This window comes from Molossus molossus, unplaced genomic scaffold, assembly GCF_014108415.1.
Source record: "Molossus molossus isolate mMolMol1 unplaced genomic scaffold, mMolMol1.p scaffold_m16_p_13, whole genome shotgun sequence".
NCBI classification, from domain to species: Eukaryota; Metazoa; Chordata; class Mammalia; order Chiroptera; family Molossidae; genus Molossus; species Molossus molossus.
The window spans coordinates 11,280,456-11,298,531 of record NW_023425348.1 but is presented as its reverse complement, the minus strand read 5'-3'; the positions used below and the strand labels follow the sequence as shown (position 1 = coordinate 11,298,531).

Here is an 18,076-nt window from a genome sequence, read left to right as displayed (position 1 = left end):
CTTGAACTGTTTTCTTTGGGAAACTCCCTGTACTGACTGTCATAGATTAGACTCTGGCAGGACCCAGCCCTCTTTCCTTCCGAACCGAATGGGGGTACCCTGGCCATCAGAGACTCCCCGGGGAGCTTGTGAACCGCGGGTGTCTGCCCCCCACCTTTGCGGAGTTGGACTGGACAGGTCTGGTGTGAGTCCAAGGTAGCTCCATTGTTTGAAAGATGCTCAGGGGACTGTGAACCGTTTGGGAACAATTGCCCTGACTGGTCTAAATCACGAGGACAACTTGGTTCCGACGCCAGCTGGGGTCTGTGAAGCTCACGTGCATGTCGCGGCCCAGGGCCGAGGTGCTCGAGAACCACCTGACGGGAAGATTGCGATTCTGCATAAGTGGGGACCAGGACCTGGGCTTTCTTGAGGCTTCCTCTTGGTTCTTCATAAACCTTATCAGCAATGTCAAGGATGACGCTGATCTTCCTGTGTGCTTGGAAGGAGGCGACATGCTCATGTCATCTGAACGTGGTATCAGATCACGCAGCAGCACTTACAGAGAAAGGGGCCTGACACACTCAGCCCCGGTTCATGTCATGGGAGATTGTGATCTGCAGGAGACTTTTCTGCCCACTCTCACGCGTGTGTCACGGGTCAGAGGTGGGCTTTTGGACAGCACGGGTGGGTGGAGATCTGGGGGGGCTCCCCCGGCCCGGTGCCTTGCTGATTTCTGTCCCGGTGGTCAAGGCTGCTGACAAATTGCTGCGAAGCTGCCAACACTTTGATACTATTGTAGAAAATGTCTCCGTCATGTGTCAGAAACCACACTACATCCGTGTGCACAAGCAGCTCACTTGATAACCACGGGAGAACACAATAACCTCGGGAAGCGAACGTTTTCGTCTCCATTTGACATCTGCGCGGACTGAAACCTGATCTGGCCCGAAGTAACAATGTTCCCTCCCAGATGGCCTGACCCCCATCTCATTCCCGGACCTCAGGCCGCCCAGGCGAGTCTGCAGGTGGCCCAGACGTAGGGGAGGACCGCCGGAACGGTGCGCATTCATGATGCTGAGTGGAAAGGCTAGTTGAGAGCGAGGTTGAAATTTTAGGAGGCAGTAGGTAAACCAATGTTTCTAATTAAAAAAAAAATTAAGGACTTATTTCTTCAGACACTTTGAATTTCACAACAAAATTGAGGGGAAGAGATTTCCCAAAGACTCCTGCCCCCTCCCCCCACAGCACACCGCCCTCACTGTCAATATCCCCCCACCAGTGTGATACATTTGTTACAACCGAGGAGTCTACATTGACACATTGTCATCACCCAAAGATACTTTATCTTAGGGTTCACTCGGAGAGTTGCACGTTCTATAGGTTTAGACAAATGTATAATGACATACCCAACATTGCATCATACAGAGTATTTTCACTACCCTAAAAATCCTGTGCTCCACCTATTCATTCTTTCCAAACCCCTTGCGTCTAGTTGGGAGGAAGGAGCTACCTGTTCTTTTATTGTTACTACATAATTGGTAAATTTTCTTCAGATATGATTTTTTTCCTTACATTTTTTATGTGGTGTATCACATTTATTTTATTTAAAAAAATTGTTTTTCTTTACTGATTTTAGAGAGAGAGAGAGGAAGGGAGAGGGAGAGCGAGAGAGAAACATCGATGACAGAGATCATCAATTGGCTGCCTCCTGCACGCCCCCCACTGGAGATCGGGCCCACAACCTGGGCATGTGCCCTGACCAGGAATCAAATCAAATCATGATGCATGGGTTGATGTTCAATCACTGAGCCACACCGGCCAGGCTGTATCACATTTATTGATTTGCAAATATTACACCAGACTTGCATCCCTGGGATGAATCCCACTTAGTTGTGGTGAATATATTTAAATATATTGCTGGGTGCTATTTGTTAATATTTTGTTGAGGATCTTGGCATCTCTGTTCATCAGGGATGTTGGCCTGTAATTTTCTTTCTTTGCCATGTCTTTATCTGGTTTTGGGATCAGAATTATGCTGACCTCATAAAAAGAGCTTGGAAGTCTTCCTTCCTTTGGGGTTTAGTTTGAGGAGAATGGATGTTTTGCTTCTTTGAATGTTCGGTAAAACTCTGGGTGAAGCTGTCTAGACTTCGGCTTTTGTTTGCTGGGAGTTTATTGATTACTGCTTTAATTTTCTTAGCTGTTATTGGTTTGCTCAGGTTTTTGACTCTTCCTGGTTGAGTTTTGGAAGACTGTATTTTTCTAGGAATTTGTCCATTTCACCTAGGTTGTCCAATTTGTTGGCATATAATTGTTCATAGTAGTTTCTTACAGTCCTTTGTATGTCAGTTTTTACTTCATCTCCTTCTGACTTTATTTATTTGGGTCTTCTCTCTTTGTTTCTTGGTGATTCTGGTGAAGCATTTATCAAGCTTGTTTATATTTTAAAAAACAGCTCTTGGTTTTATTAATCTTTTGTATTATTGTTTTAGTCTCCATGTAATTTATTTATACTATAATCTATATTATTTCCTTCCTTCTACTTACTCTGGGCTTTTCTTGTTGTTCTCTTTCTACCTGTAATTCTCTAAATTGCAGGGTTAGATAGTTTACTAGAAAATTTTCTTGTTTCTTGAAGTAGGCATGTAGTGCTATGAACTTCCCTCTCAGAACTGCTTTCATTGCATCCCATAGATTTTGTGTTGTTGTGTCTTTGTTTTCATTTTCATTAGTTGATATCATTGGTAACCCATTCCTTGATTAATAACATGCAATTTAGCCTCCATGAATGTTTTTATTATAATTGATTTCTAGTTTTATGCCATTGTGATTTGAGAAGATGCTTGATATAATTTCAATCTTCTTAAACTTAGAGACTTAGTTTGTGTCCTAACATGTGATCTATATTTGAGAATGTCCTACTCACACTTGAAATGATTGTATTTTCTGCATCTTTGTGGTGAAATGTTCTGTAAATATCAATTAAATCTATCTGATCTATTGTATCATTTAGGGTCTCTGTTTCCTTGTTGATTTTTTTATCTAGGTCTATCCAGTGATATTAGAAGGATGTTAAAGTCCTCTACTATGATTGTATTGCTGTTGATCTCTCAAAGTTCTCCAGAAATTTAAAAATATATTTTTTTGCTCCTATATTGGATATACATTTTGTGTTTGTTTGTTTTTAAACCAGGGTTATATCCTCTTGTTGGATTGATCTCTTTAGTATTATGTAGTGACCAGAGGTTCTTTTTCATAGTTTCTATCTTCTTTTTCATGCTGTTGTAGTTGTCACTAAATTCCTTGAGCATCCTTATAACCATTACTTTGAACTCTGTATCTGATAGATTGCTTGCCTCCCTTTCATTTAGCTCTTTTTCTAGATATTCCTCCTGTTCTTTGATTTGGGGCCTGTTTCTTTGTTTTCCTTCCTTGGCTGTCTTTTTGTGTTTGCTTCTGAATATTAGATCCAACTTCTCTGACTCCCAGTCTTCGTGGGGTGGGTTTATGTAGCAGGTGCCCTATGGGGCCCAGTGGCACAGTCTCCTGAGCTGCTGAGCTGGGACCTCTGGGAATGCCCTTGTGTGGGTTACTTGGGCCCTCCTGTTGTAATTGAGCCGGGATTACTGTTGGCCTGTTCCTGCATGGGACTGAGCCCCAGGCTGGCTGACTGTGAGCGCACCTCCCACCATGGTGTGCAAAGCTGCTGTGCAGATGCAGCCCTGGTGTAGCTTCTTCTGGAAATCCTTGGCAATGCAACTTCTCTTCAGCTAGTCCTCCGCGGGTTATTCAGGGTGACCGTTCCCAAATTTAGTCCTGTTTCCAGTTTAGCCTGGGGTGGAGGTGAGTGGTCAGTGCTTGTCATTTTTTTTTTTTTTTTTTTGTAATGCCTTTGTCTGGTTTTGGTGTTAGGATAGTTTGGCCCTATAAAATGTGTTGGAAAATGTCTTCTCTTTTATTTATTTATTTTTGGAAGAGTATGTGGAGAATTGCTATTAATTTAAAAAGTATTCCAGCCCAGCCGGTGTGGCTCAGTGGTTGGGTGTCGACCCTGCACCAAGATGTTGCCAGTTTGATTCCTGGTCAGGGCACATGCCCAGGTTGTGGGCCTGATTTCCAGTGGGGGGCATGCAGGAGGCGGCCAGTCGATGTTCTCTCTCATTGATGTTTCTCTCTCTCTCTCTTCTTTCTTCCTCTCCAAAAATCAATAAAAAGAAAAAAAATATTTAAAAAAATGTTTCATAAACTTCTGTATTGAAGATCTAGAAGCTTAGGCTTTTCTTTGAGTGTGGGTTTTTGATTATGGATTCAATCTCCACTTGTTATATTTACTCAGAGAGTCTATTTGTTTTTGAGTCAGTTTTAGAAGTTGTGTCTTCCTAGGGATTTTGTCCATTTCATGTAAGTTATCTAATTTTTGGTATACAATTGTTCACAGTGTTTCTGATAATATTTTTTTATTTTTGTAATGTTGGTAGTAATGCCCCCTCATTCTTTACTGATTCTATAAATTGAATCTTGTTTTTCTTTTTTCTTCTTCAAAGAATCAATTTCTGGTTTTCTTTATGTTCTCTTCTGTTTTTCTTTTTTCCTTTTTATTAATTTCCACTTCAATCTTGACTATTTTCTTTTTTTCTGATTGCTCTAGGTTTAGTTTGTTCTCCTTTCTTAGTGTCTTTAGATGAGGAGATATATCAGAAAAAATAGTGCTATGACAAATGTCTCAGATTTTACTGCCTATATTTTCTTCTAGGATTTTTATGGTTTTGAGTCTAACATTTAAATCTTTAATCCATTTTGAGTTTATTCTTGTATATAATGTAAAATGGTTGTCTAGTTTCACATTTTTAAATGTATCTGTTCAATTTTTCTAATACCATTTATTGAAAAGACTGTTTTACCCCAATTCTATATTCTTGACTGCTTTGTCAAATATGAATTGACCATACAGGTGTGGGTTTATTTCTGGGCTCTCTATACAATTCCTTTGATCTATATGTCTGTTTTTAAGCCAGCACCATGCTATTTGATTACTATGGCCTTGTGGTATATTTTGATATCAGGTAGAATGATTCCTCCAACTTTGTTCTTTTTTTCTCAAGCTTGTTATGGCTCTATTTGGTGTCTTTTTTGTTTCCATTATAATTTTTTGGAATATTTGTTTTAGTTCTGTGAAATATGCCTTTGGTATCTTGATAGGGATTGTGCTGAATCTATAAATTGCTTTGGGTTCTATGGACATTTTAATGGTGAATTATTTCTATCCATGAACACAGAATATGCTTCCACTTATTTGTATCTTCTTCAATTTATTTTTTCAGTGTCTTATAATTTTTCAAATACAGGTCTTTTACCTCCTTAGTTAAATTTATTCCTAGGCATTTTATTATTTTTGATGCGATTGCAAGTGGGATTGTTTTCTTAGTTTTCCTTTCTGGTAGTTCATTACTGGTGTTTAAAAATGTAACCTGTTTCTGAATATTTATTTTGTTTCCTGCTACTTTAGTGAATTTATCAATTCTACTCGTTTTTTGGTGGGATCTTTAGGATTTTCAGTATCATGTTGTCTGAAAATAATGACAATTTTACTTCTTTCTTTAGAATTTGGATGCCTTTTATTTCTTCTTAGTGTCTGATTGCTGTGGCCAGGACTTCCAGTACTACGTTGAATAAGAGTGGTGAGAGTGGGCATCCCTGTCTTGTTCTCGATCTTAAGGCAAACACTTTTCGTTTTTTTCCATTGAGTGTCATGTTAGCTCGAGGTTTGTCATATATGGACTTTATTATGTTGAAATATGTTCCCTCTAATTTCAATTAGCTGAGAGGTTTTTTTTAAAATCATAAATAGGTGCTGGGTTTTGTCAAATGCTTTTTCTGCACCTATTGATATGATCATATGATTTTTATTCTTCATTTTGTTTATGTGGTATATCATGTTAATTGATTTGTGGATATATTTAAAAATATTATTTTTGGTTTTAAATTAGAGTTGACATAACTATTATATTAGTTTCAGGTGTACAAACCAGTAATTGCACATTATATACTTGCTAAGTAATGATCCTGATAAATTTAGTACCCATCTGACACCATACAGAGTTATTACAGTATTACTGACTGTATTCCCTGTGCTGTACTTTACTGGCCATGACTCTGCTGTAACCGCCAATTTGTACTTTTTGTTCCCTTGACCTTGTTCTCCAACCCCTCCCACACGCTTTCCATCCGGCAACCTTCAACATGTTCTCTGTATCTAGTAGCCTGTTTCTGTTCTGTTTGTTTGTTTATTTTGTTTTTTAGATTCTTCATCTAAGTGAAGTATGATGGCATTTGTCTTCCTCTGTCGGACTTATTTTACTTCGCACAATTCCTTCTAAGTCCATCTATATCATTGCAGATGGCAAGATTTTATTCTGTTTTTTTATAGGTGATTCACTTTCCATGGTATGTGTGTACTACTTCTTTATCCACTCATCTGTTGATGGACACTTTCATATCTTGGCTATTGTAAATAATGCTGCAATGAACACATGGATGTATTTTTTTTTAATTTTTTTTACTTTTGTGTTTGTGTTTCTTTGGATAAATATCCACAAGTAAATATACCAAGAAGTGGGTCCTTCTTTGTCTCTTGTTATATAGCCTTTGCTTTAAAGTCTATTTTCTCTGGTATAAGTATTGTTACCCCATCTTTTTTGTTTGTTTCTATTTTCATGAAATACCTTTTGCCATCCTTTTACTTTCAATCTCCGTGTCTTTCGATCTGAAGTGAGTTTGTTGTAGGCGGTCTACGTGAGGGTTTTCTTTTGTTATCCACTCAGCCTTCATGTCTTTGATTGGAATATTTAACCCATTTACATTTAAAGTAATTGTGATAGGGGAGGCCAGAGGGCTGCAGTCTAAGACAGTTCTGTCCACGTGTCCCAATATCAGACTGAACTGGTGGCTAAACTGCAGAACTTCCGCTTGAAAAACCAGCTACGAAAAGCTGATCAGAAATACTGTGAGCAGGGAGCCTGGGGAGAGGACAGGAGGCGATGGGGGTGGTTGAGCCAACTGCACAGCTGCCCAGTGCTGGCTGGGAAACTGGAGGGAAGAAGCAGCGGTGCCGCTCCGGGCCCCTGGGGTGTGGGGTCTCAGCCCCATGCATGGGTCTCCAAACCAGAGCACCAGAGAAAGGAAGGGGAGCCCATGTAACATTGGGCAGTAGGAATCAGTGGTAATTCAGCCCACTGCGGGGGACTCAGACTGCCTTATCCGAGGCAAAGGGTGGGTGCTCGGTAGCAGCAGCAGCCTGGAATGCTTGCCCTGATCAGGGACTGTGGGAGGGGCCACTCAGCAGAGCGCTGGACCTGGGGAGGGGCCTGAGCAGGCCACCCAGCAGTGAATCTGAGGGGCCAGTTATTCTCTGGAAGAGCATTCAGTGGAGAGCAAGACAGGGCTTTGCCAGTCTCGGCGAAGAGGCACGATCTTACCCATCTGGAGTGAAGGAGAGGTGCCCTCTTCCCCACCCGTGGAGCTGCTCTAGGCTGGGAATCTGTGCCCACGCAGCCGGGCTTGTTGGTATGGGGGGCTTGGGCATCTGGCCTGGTGGGAGCCGGGGCAGAAACCCTGCCCAGCAAGAGCTAGCTGTGCTGAAAGATCAGAGAGCCAAGCAGGGCTAGTGGTTTTTTGTTTTATTTTTGTCTGTTTTTTTTATCTCTTCCTACCAGTTGTGGTGACAAGGAGGTGCCAGTAACCCAGGCAGAGCTGAAGCTCTAGAAGGAGAGGAAGTGCCCATCCACCCATCCTACAAGCTATGGGCACCACCCCCAATGCAAATCTGTTGAAACCATCCTGACTGGCACTGGATCCCCGACAGAGCCTAGTCCCGTGGGGGAAGGGAAAGCAGCTGAGAACAAGTCCATTCAAGGGGCGAGCCCCAAAGCAGACCCAGCCTCTGGGCGAGGGAAGCCCGGCTCCCCATATTACCTGGGATTCTGCCCTGCAGGTCTTCAGCCAGGTTGCCCAAGGTGAGGCAGGGACAGTGATTTACATTGGCCTGCACCAGAGAACTATCCAAGAGGACAGGGACCCACACACCAAGGGGTCAGATCCAACAACATCAAAGCAAAATCCAGTGAGCTCCACACAGAGTAGATCCAAAGGTGGTGGTGTTGTTTGTTTTTGAATGGTTTGGATTTTCTTTCTCCCTCTTCTGTCTTTTGCCCCATATTCTCTTAGTGCTATCTTTTATTTGTGTCTAATTTTTCTTTATCATTCTCTTTATTTTTGTTAATTATTACTTTAAATTAAATTTTCTTTTCTTTTCCTATTCTATATTTTATTTAGTAGTGTTACTTTTTAAAATTATTATCATTATTTCATTCCTTATCTTCTATTTTTATTCTTTTATACTTACCATATTTCTGGGTTCTTCCTTCTTTCCTTTCATATTATTTATTTTCTTCTTTCTTCCTCTAATTCTTCTGGTCTCATGTCTTCTAGTATTCTTTTTCTTTTTTCTTCTTTTTAATCCTCACCTGAGGCTATTTTTCCATTTATCTTCAGATAAAGTGGGAGGAAGGGAGAAAGAGAAAGATCAACGTGACAGAGACACATTGATTGGTTGCCTTCTGCACGACCCCGACCAGGGCCAGGGACTGAACCACAACTGAGGTACGTGCCCATTACTGGAATCAAACCCATGACTCTTTGGTCTGTGGGCTGATGCTTTAACCACTGAGCAAAACTGGCCAAGGCAGTATTCTTTTTAAAAAATTTTTATGTGTATGTTTTTTCTGGTTTTTTAATTTGTTTGTATTTGAGTCTTTTTGTTGAGTCTGTTGTTTTTATGATCGTGTGTGTGTTGTTTTTGGTTTAGTCTGGTTTTGTCTGTCAGCATCTGTATAACAGTGGCATGACGTGGTTGACCTTGAGACTCACAGTCAACAAGCCTGAGGGCTGGGCCCACCCACAAATGGGACAACAGAAATGAATACCCAAATTCAACAGGATAACCCACACAACACACACAAGAGTCATTCCTAGAGCACCGGGCTCAAAAGATCAAGGAGACCCCACCACTGGGTCCCACAAGAAGGCCACCCCATCAAGACTAGGAGGCAGAGCAGTCTTCACCGCCACCTGAAACAAACAAAAAGAAACAGAAAAAAATGGGGAGACAACAGGCCCCTCATGAAAGAAACGGAGGAATCTCCAGAAAAATAACTAAATGAAATGGAGGAAAGCAATTTATCAGATATAGAATTAAAAACAATGGTTATAAGGATGCTCAAACAACTTAGAACTATAAGCAATGTAATGGAAAATACATCAGCATGAAAACAGATATTGAAACTGTGGATAAGTATCAGTTGGATGAAGAATGACATAGCTGAAATAAAGAATAACCTGGAAGAAATCGACGGTAGTTTACAAGAAGCTGAGGACCAAATCAGAGAATTAGAAAACAAGGTAGGAAAAAACACCCAATCAGAGCAGCAATTAAAAAAAATTCAAAAGCAGGATCGTTTAAGGGAGCTCTGGGACAATATGAAATATAATAACATCAACATCATCAGGGTACCAGAAGGATAAAAATCTGAGCAAGGGATAGATAAGTTGTTTGAAAAAATAATGACAGAAAACTTTCCTAACCCGGTGAAGGAAAAAGCCACTCAAATTCAGTAAACACAGAGAGTCCCAGTCAAGAGGAACCCCAAAATATCCACACCTAGACACATCATAGTTAAAATGGCAAACGTTAAAGAAAAAGAAAGAATCTTAAAGGCAGCAAGAGAGAGGCAGAAAGTTACCTACAAGGGAGCTCCCATTAGACTGTCAGCTGATTTCTCAATAGAAACATTTCAGGCCAAAAGGATGTGGCATAAAGTATACAACATAATGAAAATCAAGGGACTGAATCCAAGACTGCTCTATCCAGCAAGCCTATCATTCAAAATTGAAGGTAAAATAAAGAGCTTTACAGACAAACACAGACTAAAGAAGTTTATTACCACCAAACCAGCATTGAAAGAAACACTAATGGGACTGGTGCAGGAAGAAATAGAGAGAAAGAAAGGTACACAGGCATAAAGAATTGAAATGGCAATAAGTAAGTATCTATCAATAATAACCTTAAATGTAAATGGATTAAATGCACCAGTCAAAAGACATAAGGTGGCCTGGCCAGAGTGGCTTGGTGGATTGAGCATCGTCCCAAAGACTGAGAGGTCTTGGTTTGATTCCCAGTCAGGGAACATGCCTGTGTTGTGAGCTCAATCCCCAATAGAGGGTGTGGAGGAGGCAGCCAATCGATGTTTCTTTCTCACATCAATGTGTCTCTCTCTAAAATATCAATAAAAACATATAAAAAAGACATAGAGTAGCTGAATGGATAAGAAAACATGACTCATATATTTTCTGTCTACAAGAGACCCCCTCAAAACAAAAGACTCACACAGATTGAAAATGAAGGGATGGAAAAAGTTTTTCCATGCAAATGGGAAAAAAAAAAAAAAAAGCTGGGGTAGCAACACTAATATCTGATATAATAAACTTCAAAATGACAGCCATAAAAGGAGACAATGAAGGTCACTATATAATACTGAAAAGATAGATTCAACAAGAGAATATAACCCTGGTAAACATATATGCACCCACTACAGGAGCACCCAAATATATAACAAATCTTTTGGAGGGCTTTAAGGGAGAGTCCTTAATAGCAATGTAATTATACTAGGGGATTTTAACAACCCACTAACACTACTGGATAGATTTTTTAGACAAAAAAATCAACAAGGATATAGCAATCCTAAATGACACACTCGATCATATGAAATTAACTGACATTTACAGAACATTTTAACCACAAACATGCAGAATATACATTCTTCTCAAGTGTACACTTTCATTCTCAAAGATAGACCACATGTTAGGACACAAATTAAGTCTCTATTAGTTCAAGAAGGTTGAAATCATATCAGGCATCTTCTCAGATCACAATGACATGACATAGAAATCAACTACAATAAACACACTCAAAAACATTCAAACACATGGAGCCTAAATAGCATGTAATTAAATAATAAATGGATCACCAATGAGCTCAAAGAAGAAATAAAAAACTTCCTGGAAACAAATAAAAATGAATACTCTGCAACCCCAAATCTATGGGACACAGTGAAAGCAGTCCTGAGAGGGAAGTTCATAGCACTACAGGCCTACCTTAAGAAAACTTTCTAATAAATTATCTAATTCTACAACTTAAAGAATTAGAAAGAGAACAAGTAGAAGGAAGAACATAATAAAGATCAGAGTGGAAATGAATGACATAGAGACTAAAAAACAATACAAGATCAATGAAACCAAGAGTTGATTCTCTGAAAACATAAATAAGAGTTATTAATATTTAGCCAGACTCATCAAGAAACAGAGAGAGGACCCAAATAAATAAGATCAGAAATGAAAAAGGTGAAGTAACAACTGACACCACAGAAATACAAAAATAATGTAAAAACATACTATGAACAACTATACACCAAGAAGTTGAACAACATGGATTAAATGAACAAATTACTAGAAAAATACAATCTTCCAAAATTGAATCAAGAAGAATTAGAAAACCCGAATAGGCCAATAACAACTGATAAAATTGAAGCAGTAAAAAACAAAAAAACAAAAAACAAAACCCTCCCCCCAAAACAAAAAACTCCCAGCAAACAAAAGCCCAGGTCCAGGTAGCTTCACAGGGGAGTTTTACCAAACATTCAAAGAAGAACTAATGCCTGTCCTCCTCAAAATATTCTAAAAAATCCAAAAGGAAGAAACACTTCCAAGCTTTTTTTTTTGTTTGTTTTTTTATGAGGCCAGCATTATTCTAATTCCAGAACCAGATATAGACACTACAAAGAAAGAGAATATTATGCCAGTATCCCTGATGAACACAGATGCCAAAATCCTTAAGAAAATAGCAAGTCAGATCCAGCAATATATTATAAAGGTCATATACCATAACCAAGTGGGCTTTATTCCAGGGATTCAAGGCTCATACGATATTTGCAAATCAATAAATGTGATACATCACATAAACACATTGAAAGACAAAAATCACATGATCATATCAGTAGATGAAGAAAAAGCATTTGACAAAATCCAACACCCATTTTTGATAAAAACTCTCAGCAAAATAAGATAGAGGGATCATACCTCAACATAATAAAGGCCATATATGAAAAACCTACAGACAATATCATACTCAATGGGGAAAAACTAAAAGCCTAAGAACATGAACAAGACAGGGATGTCCACTTTCATCACTCTTATTCAACATAATACTGCAAGTCCTAGCCACAGTGATCAGACAAGTAAAAAAAAAAAAAAAAATGGAAAGGAGGAAGTGAAACTGTCATTCTTTGTAAAAGACGTGATATTTTACATAGACTCCACCAAAAACTACTAGATTTAATTAATTTGGCAATGTAGCAGGATACAAAATTAACATCCATAAATTGATGGCATTTTTATACACCAATAATCAACTCTTAGAAAGAGAAACTTAAAAAACAGTTTCATTTATCATTGAAACAGAAAAATTTAAGATACTTAGGAATAAACTTAACCAAGGAGGTAAATGACCTGTTTTCAGAAAACTACAAGATGTTGAAAAAAATAGGGCATGATATAAACAAGTGGAAGAATAGACCATGTTCATGGATTGGTAGAATTAACATCACTAAAATGGCGTCTATACTACCTAAAGCAGTTTATAGATTCAATGCAGTCCCTATAAAATACCCATGGGTTATATCACAGATCTAAAATAAATACTCCAAAAATTTATATGAAACCAAAAAGAGACCCCAAATAGCTGCAGCAATCTTAAGAAAGAAGAACAAAATTGGAGGGATCACAATACTGGATATTAAGTTATACTTCAAAACCACTGTAATAAAACAGTCTGGTACTGGCATAAGAACAGGCAGACAGACCAATGCAACACAACAGAGAACTCAGAAATTGACCCAAGCTATTGTGTTCAATCAATATTTGACAAAGGAGGCAAGAGCATGCAATGGAGTAAAGACAGTCTTATCAATAAATGGTGTTGGGAAAATTGGATAGGTACGTGCAAAAAAAAAAAAAAAAGAAAGAAAAGAAAAAAGAAACTAGACCACCAACTTACACTACGCACAAGAATAAACTCAAAATGGATAAAATCTTACATGTAAGTTGTGAAACCATAAAAATACTAGGAGAAAATATAGGCAGCAAAATCTCAGACATCACATGTAGCAGAATTTTCACTGATACATTGTCTAGGGCAAGAGAAACAAAGGAAAAAATGAACACATGGGATTGCATAAACCTAAAAAGATTCTGCACAGCAAAAGAAATCAGCATCAAAATGAAAAAGGGACCCACCATATGAGAGAACATATTTTCCAAAAATATTGGATAAGGGATTAATTTCCAAAATATATAAAGTACTCATATAACTCAACAAAAAAACAAACAATCCAATTAAAAAATGGGCAGAAGATATGAATAGACGTTTCACCAAAGAGGACATACAAATGGCAGAGATATATGAAAAGACATCACAAAACATCAGAGATGCAAATTAAAACCACAGTGAAGGACTATCTCACACCTGCCAGACTGGCTGCCACCAACAAATCAACAAATAACAAGTACCGGCAAAGATGTAGAGAAAAAGGAACTCTGTTACACTGTTGGTGGGAATTCAGACTGGTGCAGTCACTGTGGAAAACTGGATTTTCTTCAAAAAATTAAAAATGGAAATGCAATTTGACCCAGTGATCCCACTTCTAGGAACATATCCTAAGAATCCTGAAACACCAATCAGGAAGAATATATGCACCCCTATGTTCATAGCAGCACTATTTACAATAGCTAAGATCTGAGAACAGCCCAGGTGCTCATCAGTAGATGATAGATAAAAAAGCTGTGGTACGTGTACACAATGGAATACTATGCAACTGTAAAAAAAAAAAAAAAAAGAGGGATCTATTACCCCTTGAGACAGCGTAGAGGGACCTGGAGATGATTATGCTTAGCAAAATAAGCCTGTCAGAGGAAAACAAACATCACATCATTTCACTTATGTGTGGAATCTAATAAACACAATAAACTGATGAATAAAATATAACCAGAGTCATTAAAACACGGAACAGACTGATGAATCTCAGAGGGAAGGGGGGCGGGAGGAACCAAAGAACTTATATGTGTATATGCATCACCCATGAACACAGAAAAAGGGTGCTGAAGGCCTGGGATGGGGGGTGAACTGGGCAGTGTGTGGCCAGGGGGAAAAAATGGAGGGAATCTGTAATACTCTCAACAGTAAAAATTTTAAAAATCAATAAGTAAACTGTTTTAAACAGAAAAAAATAAATTGTGATAGATGTGTGTATTCATTGTCATTTTATTATATATATATAATTGTATATATATGTATATTGTATATATATATGTCTATTGTGGAAAGTATTACAGATGTCCTTCTTTTTTTCCCATTGACCCCTTCCTTCCGACTGCCACCGTCCCCCTGCCTTCCTCAGGCTAGTGTCTGTGTCGACTGGATGTGCATATATGCCTATAAGTTCTTTGGTTTCTCTCTTTCCACTTCACCTCCTCCTAGCCCTCTGAGGTTTGTCACTCTGTTCCCTGCTTACATGACTCTGAATCTCTTTTGGTCAACAGTTTATTTTGTTCATTATATTCCACAAATAAGTGAGATCATGTGGTACTTGTCTTTCTCTGACTCACTCATTTTACTTAGCACAGTACTTTCCAGGTCCCTCCATGTTGTCTCAAAGGGTAAGAGATCTTTCTTTCTTACAGCTGCATAGTACTCCATTGTGTACATGTACCACAGCTTTTTTATTCATCTACTGATGGGTACTAGGATAGTTTCCAGATCTTAGCTATTGTAAATAGTGCTGCTATGAATATAGTGGTGCATATATTCTTTCTGATTGGTGCTTCATACTTCTTAGGATATATTCCAAGAAGTGGGATCACTGGATCAAATGGCAGTTTTATTTTTAATTGTTTGAGGAAACTCCATATTGTTTTCCATAGTGGCTGCACCAGTCTGCATTCCCACCAGCAGTGTACTAGAGTTCCTTTTTCTTCACATTCTCAACAGCATTTGTTGTTTGATGATTTGTTCATGGCCACCATTCTGGCAGTTGTGAGGCGATATCTCATAGTCATTTCAATTTGCATATCTCTGATGAATAGAGATGATGAGCATTTTTTCATACATGTCCTGGACTTATTTGTGTCCTGTTTGGAGAAGTGTTTATTCAGATCCTTCACCTATTTTTTTTATTGGATTGTTTGTCTTCCTTTTGTTGTTATATGAGTACTCTATATATTTTGGATATTAACCCCTTATCCAGTGTATCGTTGGCAAATATGTTCTCCCAGAGAGTTGATTCTGTTTGCATTTTGAGAAAATGCCATGCAGAAGCTTTTTAATTTGATGTAGTCCCATTTATTAATTTTTTTCCCTTTGTTTCTCTTGCTCTAGGTAATGTATCAGTGAAAATCCCACTACATATGATATCTGAGATTTTTTTTGCCTACATTTTCTTCTAGGATTTTTATGATTTCATAGGTTACATTTAAGTCTTTTATCCATTTTGAGTTTATTCTTGTATGTGGTGTAAGTTGGTGGTCCAGTTTCATATTTTTGCATATAGCTGTTTAATTTTCCCAGCACCATTTATTGAAGAGACTATGCATTCTCCATTGTATGCTCTTGCCACCTTTGTCAAATATTAATTGTGCATACTGTCTTGGGTTCATATCTGGGTTCTCTGTTCTGTTCCATTGATCTATATGTCTGTTCTTGTGCCAGTACCACACTGTTTTGATTACAATGGCTTTGTAGTATAATTTGATATTTCGTATTGTGATCCCTTCCATGTTGTTCTTCTTTCTCAAAATTGCGGTGGTTATTCAGGGTCTCTTATGGTTCCATAAAACTTTTGGAGTAATTGTTCTAGAACTGTGAAATATGTCTTTGGTATCTTAATGGGGATTGCATTGAATCTGTAGATTGCTTTGGGTAGCATGGACATTTTAATGATGTTAATTTTTCTAATCCATGAACATGGTTTATGTTTCCACTTTTTTATATCTTCTTCTATTTTTTTTTTTCAATGTCCTGTAGTTTTCTGAAAACAAGACTTTTACTTCCTTAGTTAAGTTTATTCCTTGGTATTTTAATTACTTTTGTAATGGTGAATGGGGTTGTTTTTTGTTTCCCTTTTTGAGTGTTCATTATTGATGTATCAGGATTCCATCGATTTATGAGTGTTAATTTTGTATCCTGCTACTTTGCCAAATTTATGTATTAAATCTAGTAGGTTTTTGATGTAGTTTTTAGTGTTTTCTATGTACAATATCATGTCATCAGTGAATAATGACAGTTTCACTTCCTCCTTTCCGATTTGGACCCCTTTTATTTCTTCTTCTTCTCTGATTGCTGTGGCTAAGACTTCCAGCACTATGTTAAATAAGAGTGGCAAAAGTGGGCATCCTTGTCTCTTTCCTATTCTTAAGGGAAATGCTTTTAGTTTTTACCCATTGAGTATGATGTTGGCTGTAGGTTTTTCATATATGGCCTTTATTATATTGAGATATGATCCCTCTACTCCCATGTTGCTGAGCCTTTTTATCAGAAATAGGTGCTGGATTCTGTCAAATGCTTTTTCAGCATCTATTGATATAATCATATGGTTTTTACCTCTAATTAGTTTATGTGGTGTTTCACATTTATTGATTTGTGAATATTGTGCCACCCTTGCATCCCTGGGATGAATCCCACTTGGGCATGGTGAATAATTTTTTTAAGTGTTTTGCTGGATCTTATTTACTAATACTTTGTTAAGGATTTTGGCATCTATGTTCATCAGGGATATTGGCCCTTAGTTTTCTTTCTTTGTAGTGTCTTTACTTGGTTTTGGAATTAGGATGATGCTGGTCTAATAAAAAGAGTTAGAAACTCCTTGTTCTTGAATATTTTGGAATAGTTTGAGGAGAGTGGGTGTTAGTTTTTCTATGAATGTACAGTAAAACTCCCCCATGATATCATCCAGGCTGGGCTTTTTTTTGATGAGAGTTTATTGATTACATCTCAATTTCCTCAGTTATTAGTTGTTCAAGTTTTCTGTCTCCTCATTTCAGTTTTGCCTAACTTGCCCAGTTTGTGTATAATTGTTCATAAAATTTTTATTTTTTATTAATTTATTTTTGCTACAGATGTTTCTCCTTTCCCCCCCATTGATTCCCCCCTCCCCCTTCCTCCCCTCCCTGTTCCCAGCTTTGTTGTCCAGGTCCATTGTTCATGCACACATGCATATACGTTCTGTGGTTTATCTCTCCCCCACAACCCCCTCTTCTGGGGATTGTTAGTCTGTACCCCACTTCCACGTCTCTGGGACTACCCCATTCCTCAGACTGTTATGTTCATTATACTGCACAAATAAGTGAGATCATATGATACTTGTCTTTCTCTGTTTGGCTTGTTTTGCTTAGGATAATACTTTCCAGGTCCCTCCATGTCGTCTCAAAGGATAAGAGATCTTTCTTTCTTACAGCTGCAGAGTACTCCATTGTGTATATGTACCACTGCTTTTTTATCCATTTGTTTACTTATGGACATTTGGGCTATTTCCAGATCTTAGCTATTATAAATAGTGCTGCTACAAACATGGGGGTACATATATTCTTTCTGATTGGTGTTTCAGGCTTATTAGGGTATATTCCTAGAAGTGGGATAACTGGGTCAAATGACAGATCAATTTGTAATGTTTTGAGATAACATCATATTGCTTTTCATAGTGGCTGCACCAGTCTGCATTCCCACCAGCAATGCACTAGAGTCCCCTTTTCTCCACACCCTTGCCAACACTTGTTTGATGATTTGATGATGGCGGCCATTCTGACAGGTGTGAGGTGATACCTCATTGTTGTTTTAATTTGCATCTCTCTGATGTTTAGTTATGTTGAGCATTTCTTCATATGTCTCTTAGCCATTTGTATGTTCTATTTGGAGAGGTGACTATTTAGTTACTCT

General features: G+C 38.2%; 1 protein-coding gene across 1 annotated transcript in view; it reads left to right on the top strand.

Moving 5' to 3' along the window:
• Positions 1-320: 320 nt before the first annotated feature.
• The window catches only part of SMIM35 (small integral membrane protein 35), a 46,261-nt gene continuing 28,505 nt past the window's right edge, over positions 321-18,076 (top strand). The window contains exon 1 of the mRNA XM_036258219.1: positions 321-516. Within this exon, the coding sequence (XP_036114112.1) occupies positions 321-516 (196 nt within the window). The remainder of the gene's footprint in view (positions 517-18,076) is intronic.